The 18535-nt window shown below is 38.0% G+C and overlaps 1 protein-coding gene across 3 annotated transcripts in view; it reads left to right on the top strand.

Annotated features, from left to right (window-relative positions):
* Positions 1 to 18535, top strand: part of SYNE1 (spectrin repeat containing nuclear envelope protein 1) — a 265776-nt gene that overhangs the window by 224024 nt on the left and 23217 nt on the right. The window contains exons 127-132 of one of the 3 annotated variants that reach the window (XM_075708574.1): positions 117 to 272; positions 2221 to 2379; positions 2893 to 3059; positions 9958 to 10120; positions 13194 to 13381; positions 15583 to 15733. In XM_075708574.1, the coding sequence (XP_075564689.1) occupies positions 117 to 272; positions 2221 to 2379; positions 2893 to 3059; positions 9958 to 10120; positions 13194 to 13381; positions 15583 to 15733 (984 nt within the window). Of the gene's footprint in view, positions 1 to 116; positions 273 to 2220; positions 2380 to 2892; positions 3060 to 5651; positions 5744 to 9957; positions 10121 to 13193; positions 13382 to 15582; positions 15734 to 18535 lie in introns of those variants that run through there. The other 2 variants (XM_075708576.1, XM_075708575.1) reach the window with 2 other exon arrangements.

The raw sequence follows: 18535 nt of genomic DNA, 5'->3' as shown, positions 1-18535 counted from the left end.
CTCAGATATGACTTTAATTCAGTGGGATAACAATGCTTGTCTTCGTGCTTCATCAACATATTCAAATTTTTATTTGTTAGCAAACTGGTCCTTTTTCCTTGTGCACTTCTTTTAAGGAGTTAGAGAATGCTGTTGAAGGATGGACAGATGACCTCGCACACCTCTCTCTGCTGAAGGAGATCCTGTCCGTATATATCAGTGCAGATGATATCTCAATCCTCAGTGAACGCATAGAACTTCTGCACAGACAGTGGGAAGAGCTGTGCCACCAGGCAAGTATAGTACTGAGCACTGATATGAGTACACAGGCAACAAAACTGTTGGGAGAAAAACTGAATGCAAGTGGCAGCTTTTAGACAAGATGCATGTAGGCACAGTTAGAACCAAAACTGAACTCTTGCTCAATCAGGGAAAATATCCATTGAAATCCTTCCTTTAGTTACTGCTAGCGTTTCTAGATCTCTTGAACTTTGTCATGGCCATGAGGTCATGCTTAAGCAGCCTCGAAAAACCAACAAAAAAGTCACACTGTGTGCTGTGGGATTGTGGCATGGCTGGCTAGGAGTTGTGCTCAGAAAGGATGTCCCCTCCCCACTCAACATTATTGTATACAACTGTATTGTACCTTCAGTTTTGCTGATAGCTTCTGCTTCTTCAGACACTGGTGTCTGCATTTCTCTTAGTCTGAGGGTGACTGGCGTGGCTGCGAAATGAGGTGAGGAGTATTGTTTGGTTTTTTCATGTGCATCATGTTATTAGTGTGTTTCTTGCCTCCATTTTGCACTTAGAAATCCAGGTAGTAGAGTCTGCCTCACCCAGCTTTTCAGATTATCCTAATGTTATTTCTGTGGTTCAGTAGAGATTGCACTCCAGATATACCGGGGCTAACTTTGAAATAGTTACCTCATATAAGGTTACCTGTGAAGGCTTCAAAAATGCCCCCAAAGTAGAAAAAATGCTTCACATTTAACAGCGCAGAACTTGTGAGTTAGTTGCATGTGAAAGAGCCAATGTAGATACATCTAAACTATAGTGTAGTCACTGCATGTATGTTTATGGGAAAGGAAGGAGCCAAGTAAAGAAGTTTTATCTTAGTTTTGTGCATACTGAATGTTTCAGGATGTAACCTAGTGCAACACTTTGTTCAACCGTTGCTTATTTCCGGAAAGCTGCCATCAAGTTTAGAACCACAAAAAGGAAATGTGAGATCATTGCCCCTGTTAAACCTAACATGGTAGTTAAAGAACACATCACTTTTGTTTATGAAAGAGCAGATGCAGTCTTCATCTTCTCAGCTGGAATGCTGATATCAAGTCAGAAACAACGCACATTACAATGGGGAGGAAGTAAGTTGTACGTATGTCTGAAACTGAGGAGATGACTTTGCTGCTCACCCTCTGCTGCTGTTTTGATTTCAACATCCATCTTTGTCTGTCTATTACTATCCATAGTCTGAGATGGTACCACTGCTATAGCAATTTCTTAAACATAGCAATGTTTTCCTTCCTCATGTATTAACTACAGCATTTGCCTTTTTGATGTTTTATGCCTATTCTTTCCTGTCAGGGCACACCTCAGTCCTTTGGAATCTCTCAAGGTGTCTTGCCTATTCAGGAGAAATAGTTGTCTGTGGCCTATGAAATGAGTGTGTTGGGACTCAAGAATAATATTGCTTATGCAAAATACAGTGTATCTTTGATTTAACTTTGTACTTACAAATCATGCTTATGCACAAATTACAGAGTCTTTTGGAATTTGGCCTATGCGATGTATTTATCTGTTTTTTTACTTTGGTCAAGTATTTATAACTTCTTTTTTTATTTAATCTCTTAGACTAAAAAGAAACTATTAATATGCTTTATAACATTTTATAAGCGAGCAAAAACTGTAAGAAAATTTATTTTTTATCTTCTAATGAAACCTTTAGGTTAGAGACATTGTAAAACAAGATATTGACAGGTTACTGAGCGTAACGCTTGGATGCTTCTCTCTATGCATAGGATGTAGCTAACAGGAAACCTGAGATTAACACTTACCTCTAAACTCACAGAGTCACACAGAGTTTTTGCAGTACAACTCCAGGTCTTTTTAAATGGCAAATAAGTGGCTGGAACGCTTTTGCATGGCCAGAGGAGTTCACATTGAGGCACAAAGTGTTTCAAGCATCTCTTAAATGCGTTTACTGTTTTGTTTTTATTTACTCTCTGCAAATGTTTTAAGGTCTCCTTACGTCGACAGCAAGTTAGTGAGAGACTGAATGAGTGGACTGTCTTCAGTGAGAAGAACAAGGAGCTCTGTGAGTGGCTGACACAAATGGAAAGTAAGGTTTCTCAAAATGGCGACATCCTCATAGAAGAAATGATTGAGAAACTTAAAAAGGTATAGCGCAGTGCATGTACGCTTACATACAGTTCTTTAACTGCTTACTTGTTTCTTGTTGCGAAGAGGGTACTGAATTAGCTGAAATGGAGGTTTTACCTTACACTGATGTTTATAAGTTCTCGTTAAGACTGTTTGTGGTGCTCTTTCGCTCTGCAGCATTTTTCTGTCTTTCTTGAGGCAGGACATCCCAGGATACCAGAAAATTAAGTGAATGCAAAGTCAAAGGCGTCTGAATGCTTTGCTAAATGTCCAATCAGAATCGCCTGTAATAAGTTTAACTGTAGCAGATATATTTATAGAAGGCATTGTGTTTTGTTTTGGGTGGTTTTTTTTCATTCTTCTGATAAAGTTGTTCATGGTTATACATCTGATATTTAAGAGTTTGTCTCTCCACTATAACCATCACCAAAAAAGATCATCATTTGTATTTTTGTATGGTTTCTTTAGTAGTATAGAGCAGACTGTATTTGGAATAAGTACCCTGACTTCTGATTGCTCTTCACTGTCCAGGATTATCAAGAGGAAATTGCTGTCGCCCAGAAGAACAAAATCCAGCTCCAGCAAATGGGAGAGCGACTTGCTAAAGCCAGCCATGAGAGTAAGGCATCAGAGATTGAGTACAAACTTGGCAAGATCAATGACAGGTGGCAACATCTTCTAGATCTTATTGCAGCCAGGTAAAATAGTTGTTTTGTTTCCAAGTGCTATGCAAGACAGATTAATATGCTGGATGTCATGTAATTAAAATCTTTTTATTGTCTGCCTTTTCATCATTAACTGTGCAATGAGTTTATTCTTAACAATCAACACACTTCTGTGAAATTCACCTTCTGTTTTACTTTAACAGTACCTGACATCATTTCTTCAAGAAGAGTCAATTCAAAACATTATCTGCTAGAACAACATAGAATTGGTTACAGTCAGATTTAGTGACCCTTGCTTCAGTACTGTCTTACTTCAGATGAGTGCAAAAAAATGGCTGCAAATGTAGTTTTTCTAAAAAATTCTTGGCAGAGGAATCAAAACAATGCATTTGTAGTTTGGGATTTCAAGAAGAGCAGTCCTAGTTTTTCTGCCTGATTATTTTTTCACTAGTGGAAAAGAGTAACTGCAGGTAGACATGCACATTGGGCTTAAAGATTCTTTTTACTCAAGGTCAAAAATATAACAGCAATTTTCATAACTTAAAGAAATACAGGATTGTTGTGAAGAAGCTGGTTTATTTCTTTCAGTACTTTGAGTTGTGCTACAGCCTCCCTCCCATTACCAACAATAATTTTGTCACAATTTTGCCCTTCATAAAATGTACATATACTTTATATTTTACACTTCTGTGATGTAAGGACATATGAATTAGTAATACTTTAGTCCTGTTAGTAGCAAAAGTGCTTGTTTAGTTTCATCATCTTTTTTCATCTGTTCTTTTTTCATATGGTTTTACTGCATTCCTCCTCTGAAACCTGTAAACCCGGGAGCCATAAATTTTATGAAAGCAGAAGCACTCTGGTGGCTCCAGCTCCTTTTATTATAGTGGTTCATTTTAAAGTAATGTAGTGGTTCATTTTAAAGTAATGAACACTATGTATTTCTTACAGAACAATTAAGTCAGGAAGTGGTGCATTAGGGTCGAGGAGCCTGCTCGTTTCAGAGGACGTGATACGTCACCAGTTGTTGAATATATAGTATATTTGCCGTATTTTTGTGTTTGTCTTTTGAAACTTCTACTCGGACAAATGTTCAAGTAATACCTCCAGGAAGTTTCTAGTGAAAAGTGGTTGCATTCAGAAACTGCAAAATACATCTTTAAAAGATCTGTATTGTCTCTTCAGTATTAGGGGTTAGTATCCTCTATAGGGACAGGTAGGGGTTCAGGATTCTGTATCATGCTTGATGTTGGGAGATATAAACTGCAATATTATGCACTTAAGCTTTCTCATTCTCTTATCATGAAACAGGGTGTCAAGTCCTAGTTCTAAACTAATTTATGTAAAATACTTATTTACTTTTATTTCCAGATCATTTCAACTTAGCCTTCTCAATGAGCATGCTCAGCACTATTGTATGCAATTAAACGTATAACCCTTTCCACTCCAGTGCTTACTGAAGTGAAAAAAACCTGCAAAGTTTGAACATTGCATTGCTGAAGTTGGGAAGTACATGGTGGAGAGGTTTGCTATGTTGTGGAAATTTTGCTAGTACAGCTGTAGCTTAGGCTGATAGCAGTTAAGGCCCAAGTTGTTGATTAATGTATGTACAAAGTACTTGAATTAATGTCTAATTCCCATTGGACAAAAGGGTTTGCATCCCCCAAGACAATTTTCAGACAGCTCCAAAGGCTCTTTAGAATATGTTGTTACATATTGGGGTGTGTTCCTTTTATTTTGGAGTTTGGAATGTATCATATAACATGATTTTGGCTGCACTCAGCTAGTAAATGCAGATTAATTGTTCTGGTGTTGAGAATAAAACACATCTTTTCATATTCTGGATCCCTGACAGCATTAATAAATTATTAGAGCCTGCATGCTTTTCTGCAAAGCTACAGTCATCCCTTGCCTGGAGCATTTTTCTTAGTGGTTTGTTTCCTACAGCTGTGAATGAATAGAAAGTGCTTTACAAGAATGCTTTGGTGATATAGTATGGTAATATGCATCCAGTCTGAATCTTTACCTGTTGATTTTATGCTGTGCAGTGGAACTTCTCCATTCACCTGTCAAAGCCTCTTTCTTTCTCACATTCTGTTTCCTTACCCACTTTTTTTTAATTGCCTCTCCATTCTGAGGAGGTCTGTAACTGCAGAAGAGACAGCTACAGAAAGGTAGCTGTGTCTCTGCATCAGAGACTTCTGTTTCTGTCATTCTAGAACATTTTCATCCGTTCAGATTAATTTTTCTGATATGTCAGCCAGGTGCAAAAAACGTTACAGATGTTTACAGCCAGGAAGCAGTGCTATTCCTGCAACTGCTCAGGCTTTGCAAAGAAGGCTTTCTTATATGTGTTTTAATCCCTTCCCCTAGCACTCACAGTCCACATTCCTGGAGATCAAGTCTGGCACATGTTGATGAATGCAAGTTTTATTTAGAAACATGACCACTTGTCACCATTCAGTCTCATCAACCAACGGCTGCAAACATTTGTTTGGCATGCAACTTTTTCTGTACAGTACTCACCAGCAAAGAGAAGTGTGTCCCTTTTCCTCCCCCCGCCCAAAGCATAGTGTTTGCAGGCTTTTGGAGTGGAAGTTCTTCTTTTTAATGCTGGAAAATTTCATGGTGGTGGCGGAGGACTTGCATGCTGTGAGGATGGCGGAGGACGGCAGTGTGGATTCAGATCTCCCAGACTGTAACTGTGATATCACAAGGCAGGCAGCTATTTTTGTTTGCTTTTGGTTGATACAGTTCTTTCTGAAGTCTTGGCTTGCTGGTAAACTAACTGAAATATTGATATGTGGAAATCACTACCTTAGCTAGAAATTACTGTTTTCTGCTCAGTTTAAAAACAGTTGACAGTGATAACAGCATACTTTGTTTCACAGCTAGTACTTTTGGATCCCAGAATAATTTTTTGTTACTGATGCAGTCTCAGAACTAGTAAAATCTCTTAGCTGTCTGAAAGAAACTGTAGACTGGTTTTACTGCTGTTTTTAAATACAAGAACAGGTACACACATGAGAGAAAGCAGACTTTGTATTTGTCTGCTCACTGTTTGTGTCATCAAAGGGGCATGGCTACAAGCAAAAGGCAGAAAAGGAGAGAGGCTGTAAAGAAAGTATTTCAGACTTAACTTAGCGAAGCTGGTCTGTCCTGTACATATTAATGACTGTTTTGTAACTGTGTGTAATACTTGAACTCAGCCTACACCATCTTGGATTTTTAATTCAGCTTCTCTTTTTCCCTCTTCCCATTATCTTTTCTAGAAATTTTGCTGCTGCTGTTCAGAATTCTAGATATTTTCTCTTTGAAAGGGGAAGCTGTGACCTGAAAAGCAAATATGATGGTACTAATGTCCTGGAATACAGTAGTACTGTACTTTGGACAATAAATCTTTTTTAATCATGAAAAGATTATTTTTAAGCTGATTTTTTAAAAACTTATTTTAATAGTGTAATATTTTTCACTCTTGCATAGAGTAAGTGTTTCTTGAAACTTTGTCTCCAGTTCCAAGTAGATTTTTTAAAAAAATCTTTTCTGCTTTCTACTGGCTTTGTACAGACTTAGCTAACATGCTTTTACTGACTTTTTTCATGTTGCTTTTAAAGTTTAATATCAGTAACCAGCTGTCTAAATGACTAACGCAGTAGCTATGATTTCTATATGATTCATTGTTATGTATTTACAGGGTTGTTCCTGTTTAGGTTTAAGTGGAATCTAAGGCTGTCTAATTTAAGATTAGTTGATTTAAAGGTATTTGTGCTTAATTTCAGCTCCAAGTTGTTCTCCTGCTGCATTTTCTTAATGTAAAATAGACATTTCAAAGTTATTACTTTCATGGGGAAACCCATGTGTGTGTGTTATGTAAAAAAAAACAACTTTTAAAACCATTGTGTCATGGGTCCAACCCTTTGATTTCAATGCAGAATCTTCATTTTCAAGGAGAGGAGTTATCTCAAGTCTCTTGCAGTAACATGCATAGTGCTACAACAAAAGCATGAGATGATGATTGGAATAATTAACTGTTTAAACATAATCTTGTAAATGAAATCTCAAAAGATCAAAATTGTAGTTGACTAGGAATCCCACATACTTGAATGGTTTATAATTTGACCTTTGTCTCTAAGCAGAGCTTTTTGTTTCGTTAGCTTTCAGGCCCCGACATTAACATGGCAATACAGGATTTTGAGTTTTTACATTTTTGTTGCACATATATTATGTAATTATTTGTACACAGGCACAGTATTCAGTGAGATGAAGAGCATAGGCATCTTGCCTGCTAAAATTCAACAGGAAAACTTTTAGATGTGATGGATTACATCTATTAGTTGTTCGCAGATTTGTTTTCAGAGTAGTTAGGGGCATAACACTGTGTTGCAGTTCAGTAAAAAAAAAGTAAACCCAGCGTACTCCAAGAAGCACTTGTTTCTTTGCTTCTATTTGTACCATGGGCAAGGAACCTGTTATGTTAGACTCAGTACAAAAAAAGAACAATGTTAACAGTAAATGCAGTGGGGGGCAGGAAGGAGGTTGTCCTTTTCTTTTTTGACTTTTGGAATTTAGGTGCAGGGAATTGCAACAGTTTGGAAGGAGGGCAGGTTTAGCAGTAGGGCTTTTTTGTTTTGGTTGGAGTTTTCTTTTAGTCTGTTGTGCTTTTTTTCTTTCTCTCTCTTGAGCAACTTAGGTCATGTGATGGAAAACAGCTCTGTTTGGGCCGGGGTTGGTTTTTGCTCTGGCAGGGATGTATTTCCATGCAGTCTGCCTGAGGCAAAGAGAGCACTTTCTAAATGACGGACCCTTTATCAGGTGTTGCAGGCAAAACATAAATAAAATCCAGCACAGAGGTTAGGGTACTATACAACTGCAAACAAGAAAAGGCTGGGCCACAGCTTGGGCTTGCAAATGATAGAGTGACATTGCTTCTACACAGGGCTGACATGGGTCATTGTTCCCTTTCCTGCTCCAGCGTGCCTGCAAAGCATCAGCAGCATCCAGCCTTGAAAATCGAAGCAGAAAATGGGTAGAATTTCACTCCTCTTGTGATTAACGTCAGAGACTGAAAAGCTGTATGTGAGTTGCAGAAGAGTGATAACCAACCTTCTTGCTCACCCTGTGAGGAAGTTTCAATTGGTCCAAACCCACAAAGCACTGTATGTACAGCCATAGGTGATGAGGACATGGTGCCCCCAGACATTGGTTATTCTCCTAGTATCTCTCCAAGGCTAAACATATAGCTGTGTTTTGGGATAACCTGATGATGGGGACTGGGGCAGTCTTTCAGCACCATTGGGTTGACTTCAGTCCCTTATAGCCAGATTTTTAGATTACCCAGATTTTTTTCCAATTACCAAGATTTTTTTTCAGATCACAACCCTGCGGCTGTTGGTCAAGAGACACTGGCAAGGAAGATCCATTCAAACTGTTTTTAAGCATGTTTGGTGCTAAAGAGCCACAGTTTGACCATCTGTAATCTAAAGAGAGGGCTAGAAAGAGACAAAAATTTGAAAGATTTAACTTTTATGTTTTTTAAGTTGATGTTAAGGTCTCTGCATTTCTCTTTAAGTAAGAAAAGGACACCCATATTAGACTTTTAATGGTCAGCTGCAACTACTGTTTTAAATATGGAAACACTTGATAAATTTGCTGGTTGGTATTACGGAAAAAATGTGAATTGCTCTGTTTGAATTATAGGATAGTCAGGTGGCATTTTGTTTGTTTGACAGATCTGGCAATCTCGTATTTTTCAACCTGATTTAGTCAGTCTATTCCCAGATGCACTCATCGCTTCAAGCTTTCTGATATTGAAACACTTAAGTGGAAGAGCAATAGAAGCATAAAAGGGAATGTTACTCAAAATTGTTTGTGGTCCTACATAAACAGGAAAAAAAAAGAAAGGGTAGAAACAATTTCAGAATCCACTAATGTATATTATGTAACATGGGGATAGGAAGGGGGGAATTACTGACAGACTTTTTTGCAGTTGAAACAGGCTAAAGGAAAAAAATATTGAGATAGGATTAAGGTTTAGTCAAATTTTCCTCACTCTCTAAGCTTAATGTTCGCTTGAATAAAAAAAACCCTCTATTTATTTTTTCCTGGCCATTGCTGTTGCAGGGTCAGGGTCTCAAGAAAAATACTGCTTAGAAATTGGCATGCAGTTACATTCCAGTTTCATCTGTTTAAATCTAAAGTAGTCCATTAAGACCAAGAACAACTTAAAGCAGCCCTTGGGATTCAGGAATTCTCACTAAGTTCTCAGTTGGATTTCTCTCTCTCAAACTTTTTTATTCAAGGACAAGTCTTCACACTGGAACAGGTTGCCCAAAGAGTTGGTAGATGCCCCATCCCTGGAAACATTCAAGGTCAGGCTGGACAGGGCTCTGAGCAACCCAATCTAGTTGAAGATGTCCCTGCTCACTGCAGGGGGGTTGGGCTAGATGATCTTCAAAGGTCCCTTCCAACCCAAAGCATTCTATGATATGTAGTTCAATGTTTAAAAATCAGCGGGGTGAAAAAGGCCTGTTCACTCAGTGCACTCTACCACAGGTACTGGTTAAAGAGATAAGTTATTTGTAGTGTAAGAACCTTTGTCATCTGTTGGTCAAATACACAGCTAAATTACTTAGCTTGTTTTAGTGTTTAGATGTGTGTGAGTTCATGCAATAAAAAAAGTTTTCCTTTCTTAACTAACATTTAACTCAACTGATAAAGGTACAGAAGCTTTTGAAAATGTTGTCTGGCGTTAGTAAGAACCTATGAATGCAGGACTGTCTGCACATATAATATACTTCTGTTACATAATAAAGGAAGGCTTCAGAACAGAACTTGCCATCTAAGTTAAGTTTCTCTGAAAAATTCCTGAAACACATGCTGTGGAAATTCTCCTTCAGGGTGCACTTACGCTGCCATTTCTTTTTCTTTACAGGGTAAAGAAGTTGAAGGAGACCCTCGTTGCAGTGCAGCAGCTGGATAAAAACATGAGTAGCCTGAGATCTTGGCTTGCCCACATTGAGTCAGAGCTGTCCAAACCTATCGTCTATGAAACTTGTGACTCTGAGGAGATACAAAGGAAGCTAAATGAACAGCAGGTAAAACACAACACTCTTACCAGGTGCATGATGACATGGGGAGAAGCAGAGTAGAGTATCCTTGGGCTGCCCATACCTGGCTCAATGCTGAGAGGGCATGAGGCAAAGAAGTGTTTAAATATCAAGGCAAGTGGTACTTACTGTGTCACTTATAGAGCCTTCTGCTGGCTTTGACATCGAATCCACCAGGAGCTGATTGACCTTTTCTGAGAAAGGTAAGGCACTAAGAGATGTAACCTGAACGAGTTACTGCAATTGTTTTTCCTTTGGGGTTTGTGGTTTTTGTTTGTTTGAATTGTCTGTTCCCAGAGGCAAAACTGACACCTATTAGACCTTGCAAATTTTGCACATGCTTGAAAATCACTATGTTTTAGCAACCTTTCTAACTCAGTTTTATTTTGCAGCTTGTTTGAGAATCATTTTGCACGCAAAGATGCATGAGCTATACATGTGAAGTTAAAATTGGTTGGTTTATACCACACAAAGCCTTTATGCGGTGCTAGAACAAAATAGTCAACACTGGAACGGGCAGAAAAATGTTAAGTCAGCCAGGTTTTGGCATTAAAACTAATGTTACTCCTAAGAAGATTTACTATACTTTCTCTTTCCTGTTCCACTTCACTGCCCAGTGGAGTTTTACCTAGAAGCACATTGCTGGAGAGGACTGTTGTTCTGTTGTGTTCCTGTTGGTTATTTATTGACAAAAATACCTTTCTGGTGCCTCACTGGAGACGAGTTAGATGCTCTCCTGAGTTCTTTCTCCAAAGGAGAAAGAAATGCATGGGAAGAAGAGTGCCAGAATCTTTTGGGGATAATTTATGAAACATGCAAACTGGAATTTTGCTCTTTTCAGCTGAGTGTGGGACTGAGACCCAAGAACCCCCTCAGAGTGTTTGCCAGCTCCCCAACTGGTTTGCTACATGGCTGTGCAGAATTGCTTATTAATATTCTATATGTAATTTACACAGGGATAATATTTTATAACCCACAAGCATCACTAATGAGTGGTGTTTCTGAGACAACAAAGTGCTGGGCAGAGCTAAACATTGCTGTCAACAAAGTAGATACTTGAGATTTTTTTACTGGCATCCCTATGCAGGCATCCCACAGTTGATTACAACCACTTCTTACTGGACTTATTCTGGGCACAGACACTGGTGTATCTCTGCCTTCTGCTGTTTCCTTGTGGTGATCCCCACACAGTGACAACATGCAGTGATATTCTGTAGAAGTGTGAGTGGTTTAATATGAACTACAAAGGGGAGAAATAGAGGTGAATCTTAACCTGGGAGAATGCCATGTTTGGCAACTTGATGATGATTTCATTTGATAACACTGCAAAGGTTCTGTAGGTGAATAAAAAAGTTTAATTCTTAGGAATCCTCAGGACCACTAACTAGCAGTTCTCACTACTGCTCTACTCCAAAACAGCAGAGAGGATTGTGTTACCTGAACTTGCTTAACCTCAAATCTCATAGCTGTCTGGAGTATGTGTTTCATAGAGTATTGCATCTGTTTATAGTATCCACCCTTATATAACACTTCAGGATGGGCAGAAAGAAGAATAAGCACTTGGACATTATGATAAAAGAGTATTTTCCAGGCAAATGAAAGTGAAGGGGCCAGTGCTGAGGAAGAAAACACTGTGATTTTCCACTTGATGGTCTCATGTAGATGTTCATAAAATAGCTTTCTGTTTCATAGATGAGAAGAGGAAATAGATTACCTCATTGAGTCCAACCCCAGTTATCACAAACAACCAAATCAGATGGTTGATATAAGTTGATCTTCTCCATTTCAAATTTGCTGAGGTTGTTAGATTCTATGTTTAGATCTCATTTCCTGCTGGAAGGTATTTTCAGAACATCATATTGCTAGTTGTAAGAAAAGTTCCTCTAGTTAGACCTTAAATGTATGTCAACACAATATTTTGACACTATATTTCCCTTTGCATGTTATAGTTTGCTTCACTAGCAAAATTATAAAGAGCAGTTTATCTCTACTCATCCTCAAGCTGCCAAGTTCTTGTTCCCCTAAATAAACTTCCACAACTCTAATTGTCCTAATAGTTCTTTTCTTCATCTGAATCAGAAGTGAACATAGTATTCTAGATGCAATATATCACTGTTAGGTGTAGTCACATTAGTATTCCTTTGTCACTATAGGAATTATGTTGTCCTGGCTTTTTTACTGTCCATCCTGATTTTTCCATCTAATATTCTGATGATTCATTGCAAATGTAGGCAGAAGTCAAGCAGGGTTTCTTTCCCTTGCACTGATCCAACAGCAATAACCAATTACTTTTGTGGCTTGTCTTAACTTGAACCTGTAGTTCAAAACTGAAGCTGAAACATTGCTTCAAGTGAAACATCGGCATAGGACAAGCCATTGCAACCAAGAAACCAACAGGAAAATAATAATGATCACATATAATAAGTGCTAAGACAGTGTAAGTGCATTTTCTTTAGCTGTCCTGAATTTTCCTTTTCCATTTCCAATGAAAATGCTATACAATTGGAAAGTTGAAGGAAGAAAAATAGCCTACTAGAGGTGCACTGTTCAACATGTGCTGCTGCCTATCTCCATGTCAAACATGCCACTTTGCAGCTAGCTCACCTGGGGAACAGTAGATTCACAAAGGGTACCTCACCAAACCCTCGCAGTAGATAAGAACATATTTTCTTGCCATACTTCTCTTACTAACTTCTGCTTTACATTTTCTGCGATAATGGGAAAGGGCTGGGAATAATTCCACCATTTATTGGTGAGGTTGATTAAATATATATGTGAAAGATGCTCAGCTGAGCATGCAGAGCTCTGACAGTTTGTTCCAGGTGATGGTTTGGTGTTCATAGTCCCTGGGAAAGCTGTGCATGCTGCCAGGTTATCCTGGCCTCATTGATAACACTGCAACACCACTTGCGCAGATATAGTCTCTTAATAGATGTTCATTAGATGTTTTTCTCCTGTTTGCAAGCTTATTAATTTTTTTTTCCAACAAGTAGAAGAGAAATGCATTTGTATTTGTGCATGTTTTGCAATTCCTTTTAAGAATTAATTTCTTCACCTGCAGGAACTTCAGAGGGACATAGAGAAACACAGCACTGGAGTGGCATCTGTTCTCAACCTGTGTGAAGTGCTTCTTCATGACTGTGATGCTTGTGCCACAGAAGCAGAGTGTGACTCTATCCAGCAGGCTACACGCAATCTGGACAGAAGGTGGAGGAACATTTGTGCAATGTCAATGGAAAGGAGACTTAAGTAAGTCTAAAATTTCTAGAAATTAGTATTTCCTTCCACAGGCACAAATACAGGATGGCATGTATGTTACAGGGTTATAGTACTGACGAAAAGGGTGTAGGGGTCTGAAAAAGGTCATTTGCTGAATAAAAGCCAATAGCTGTTATGCTGTGGGAAAAAAAAAAGAAATCTCAGATTGTGTTTGTATGTGCCTTTGTACAAGGTACAGATATCAATTACCAATTTTTGCTCACAGGGCCTTTGATGGAATGATGTCTTATTTCGCATGTTTCATAGAAATGATGAGAGAGAAACTAGGGAAAGCTTAGATGATAGCAGTGACTCCAGGAGATTAAGAAAACATGACCTAAAAGGGAGAGTTGTAACACTTAAGTTTACCCTAGAACTACTGAGACTGATGGGGAAGCTAGTTATCGAATAGGTGGAACATTATTCCAGGTGTTAGGGTTTCCATGCACCTAATGTTCCTCAACAGTTTCTCTCATGTTGATTTTGTTTATTTGGAAGAATATTAGGACTGAACACTCATCTGGAATTTCCTCATCTGTCCACCTTAGCTTTGCTGAGGAAGTGTGGTCTGTAACACCCATGTGTCTTGGGTGTCATCTGTCTTACTGCACATGCTTAGACCATCGGCACACTGCATGCCCATGATATCCAGAAGATCCACTGTTTTCTGTTCCCATCTAGGATAGCATGAGTGATTTTGATAGCCATAATGATGTAGGCTACATTAGGTCAATGCTATATACTCTGTGCTGACCAGTAATAATACATGTTTAACTGTTTGAACTTCTGTATGTATGAAGAGCTTTTCTGTACCTTTTCAAGTCATGAATCTGATTTCTGTGCTGTTTACACAGCCATGTCAAGAACACTAGGTAAAGTTTATCTTACGACTTTTCAAAATGCTGAATTGAATTTTATACGATCTTTGGTTTTGGGGGATATTCTTAATGTATTTAGTAAAGATTCTCTTCATTTTATGGAAAAAAATTGTTGCTTTTAAGTTATGCTGCTCTATATCCACAGATTGCTAACTTTAAGTAACTTTATACTATTGCATGCTAATTCTTGTATACTCTGTTTGTATATATATAAGTACAGCTTATAAGTTCTATCTTTGACACAGTCTGTCTTGAAAATATACAGGCTCTTCATACCTTTGCATCCAGCAAATTAACTCAGAATTGTTTTAAGTTAATATGGAACAATGCATTGAACTCTATTTTACTTTCTTGCAGTGTACGCTTTATGCTATTAGTAGATTTGTACCAGTAAGTTAACTGAGCTATCGGTACTTAGGAACTTTATTGTGTTAGAAACAGTTATTCATATTAAAAAGCAATTTTCCAGATGTCAAACTTCAGGTTAAACAACATACCATCAACAAAGCATAAATTTTGCATGGATCAGGTCCTTTTCAGACCTGCATATCTAAGATTTGGGAAAGATGTGTTCTGTATGTAAAACCAGACAGAGTTCTGCTGTAATACAACCTGATCCAAAAAAGGTCATGGTGGTTGCAGTTCTTGGGATTTTACAGTCTCAGTATTAAGCGAATTTGATTTCAGGATCAAGAGTCAGCCACTATTTTTTACATATTCAACTGAAGTCAAATTGTTTTTTTTAAACATTGGAGTAACTTTTAACTTTTTTTTTTAAATAAAAATTTGTGTACAGTGTATATTGAGAAATAGCATTTTACCACTTGTTGGTGAATGCAAAAAAAAAAAAAAGTTTGTGTCCCTTTTCAATGCAAAATAATGACTGGGAACTTTAAAATACATGCTGCAACATCTTTAGCATTCTGTAAGAAAAAGTTATGCAGTTGAAGGTAGCGTGGAATTTCTAATCTCTAAAATACTGGCTTAGGTACCTATGCTGGGACCGTATTTCAGAAGTTATTTAGCATGTGCTCAGATTTTTAGAGCTCCTGTTGCATACTTACAACTTTCTTTTTATACTGATTCCAAAATTAGATGCATTAAAAAAAAATTGCCATCATCTTATTCTAGCTCAGTCTGGAATGAGCCAGCCTTCCCTGTGGTCTGTTTATCAGCCTGACTGTCTGAGTTAGATTAAGAGCCAGTTATTGTCTGGTGCAGTGCTAGTTTGCTGTTGTAGACAATTAGTTAAAGTTCTGTAAGTCAGCTGGCCTTCTGTCCGAGCATTCCCTAATTTTCCATTATCTGTTGCAGAATTGAAGAGACGTGGCGGCTATGGCAAAAGTTTTTGGATGACTACTCTAGATTTGGAGACGGGCTAAAACACGCTGAGAGGACAGCTGCTTTCCCAAGCTCCTCTGGTGTGCTTTACACGGTTGCTAAGGAAGAACTGAAGAAATTTGAGGTGATTTATAATAGTTGAAATTTAATATTTACTGATCACATTACAGCAGCCAGCTGGTGTTCTTCCTTCCCATATACAAGTCACTCAGTAGAGACACTGTATTAATATAGTGGAGATGATGATTGTGTAGCTGCCTTCAGTAGCAGGTTTCTAGGATGAAAACACAGTGGAAGGTAGCAACTGAAAATGCTAATAAATCAATCCACGCTCACTTGCTGTTTGTTCACCAAAGTTCATCTTTCTCACCTTTTTTTATTTCTGCAAGTTTTAAATAAAAGTTTATTATGTCCAGTCAGTAGGTGCTCCAGAGCAATCATAAATCTCCCTTCACCAAGTACCTCTTCAAATGCATGCTGCATGTTTAGCTTTTGCTTTTTTATCCCTCCTCTTCTTTCTGTAACTCTCTGAAACCACCCCCTGAACTCTTTTCCTGTTTCATACAATGTACAATATCCCCATTTCAGTTCTTCATACCTGAAATTCATGTTTGTACAAGTATTGTTATATGTCCACATGGTGTCCCCCGTGAAGTTAAGTGCATGCTTCAAAACTCACAAGCTGTTACTTCAGTCAATGCTTAAGAGCTTGTTACATAACTCCGTTGTGTCTACTACAATACGATGGCTGATCTCACAATTACAATGGAGTGTATACCTGTGTGGAAAGCACACACACGCACACATATCGTGTGGCTAGTCACAGGTGAAAATCTTTTGCTTGGTTTCATGTTTGCAAGGAGTATATCAAGATGAGAGAGAAAAATAATTCTGAAGAAAGAGAACAAATTGTTTAGGCAATTCTGTAAACAGTCAGGTGCTGTAAAGTATTTGCTGTAAAGAAAAAATGCAAATTTTCAACAATGTCAAAGACCAGTTAATACTTTTTGATTTAACAATTAATTCAAAAACATAAACTGGGAAGTGCTGATTCAAGTTTTGTAATTGACATTCACATTTCTGGCCAGGTTTTGTTCTTAAACACTGCCAGACTTCATTATCGTGAGGTAGGTTGCCATAGTATAAAAATGTTTGCTTCCTGGACACAAGTACTCTGTCTCAGACCTTCTTCCCGTTGTCCCTTTATTCAGTGATCAGAATCTAAATCTTTTGTTTAGCAAGTCTCTGTGTGAGAAACAGTACCAAAAATATCTTGGCTGTCTTTGATTTTTACAGCTGATCTGCCTTTGGGCAAAGTCTGTTTCATTGAACCTCAGCCTTTACGGTGACTTTCCCTTTCCTGCAGACTTGTGGAATTTTTACTGTCTACAGAGTGTCACCAGGAGGTAGATGCAAAGAGAACAGTTTAGCAGCCTCTCCAGAAGCTTGCTTTCCCTGCAGTTTTGTTCTTTTTTTCTTCTTTTTTTCTTCTTTTTTTTTTTTTTTCCTGAACATCTAATTTCTACACCTACCGAAAACCAGGAATGCAAGCGACAAAAGTTGTGGTGTTCAAATTCAGCGGAATTCAACAACTTCGCTGTGAAGTCAGTATAAAGTCAGCCACATACACCTGCTAACTGAAGCAGGTTTCTGCTTTAACTGGACATTTTTTTTTCTAATTTTATTTTCCCCTCCATATCTGCAGTTGAATTTAAAAAAAAAAAAACAAAAAAACAAGCAAACAAAAAAAAAGAGCGCAGCAGACCATGTAAGAACCTTTCAGTTCTTGAGCACAGAGGTCAGAGATGGCTCTCACTGACTTCACTGTACAAAATCAAACTCCTTCCTCTCCAGTAGTTTATGGAGAAATGAAAAGATGTTACAGGAAGGAACGCAACAGATGAATTCTTGTGTAGCTGAGCTGAAAAAATGGAAGACAAATACACAGCTGTTCTTTTGCTGGACAAGGCTTGCTAACAGGTGAAAGAACAACTGCACACTTTTAGATTTCATGATCCTAGTAAATACAGTCAGATTTCTCTGATATGATAATTGCCTCCTTGTGCAATCTTAAGTGACTTCAGTTCTACTGAGCATCACTCTAGTTGCAAGCCCATTTGCTCCTTGTTGGTTGTCCTCTACCCAATTTTATGGCCATTTAATGAAGGGAATAGTTATATTGAGAGGACGCTACAGACTTTGATCTTTTTTCTGTTTTCAAACCAGCTTCTTTGCTTTTGTCTCTGGTATTACAGCAGAAATGTGCTTATTTAACTTCTAGCTTTGACTGGTACAATATGAAGAGAATATATTGTATATGCAGAAATCTCATGTGTTAGCTGATTTCAAAGAAAATTTCTGTACAAAGTATATTACCTATCACACTTCTCCAGCCCTTAGTAAGGGTGGTGTCTAGTGTTGGGAAAGATTGACTGGTTTTTGCATTGTCAGGAATATCAGAGAGCAAGTTTATAGAACTACAATGGTAGCCAAAACCTGCTTGTATTCAAAAGAGAGTTTGTGTAGTCTGTGTTTTTAAGTCTTCCTTTGATTGATTGCTTTTCTGTTTCTGTGACAACATAGAAATGGGTATTTTAAAAAAAAAAAACTCAACCTTTTTATTATTTTTGAAGGGATTAATTCAGTCAGCTCCTTACAAAGTGCTTTCTCCAACTTGCTTTGTGATTGCTAGTCACAACAGGAAACTCATGGGCTATCACCTGCTGTTTCTGCTCCCTAGCTGGGTGACTGGGGCTTTTGTAACAGTAGAGGAAGCACTGAAAGTGAATGATGCAGACACTTGCCCAGGCATAAGTTGGTACGGATGTTCGTGAAATTTTCTTTTCATGAAAATTTTAAGACAAAACTTACTTGTATACCAGCATACTGAAGATAGAGATGATTCCTTCAGTACTATTTTTCAGTA

This window comes from Pelecanus crispus, chromosome 3, assembly GCF_030463565.1.
Source record: "Pelecanus crispus isolate bPelCri1 chromosome 3, bPelCri1.pri, whole genome shotgun sequence".
Lineage (NCBI taxonomy): Eukaryota > Metazoa > Chordata > Aves > Pelecaniformes > Pelecanidae > Pelecanus > Pelecanus crispus.
The sequence above is the reverse complement of the archived record's forward strand: the minus strand, read 5'-3'. Positions and strand labels throughout refer to the sequence as shown.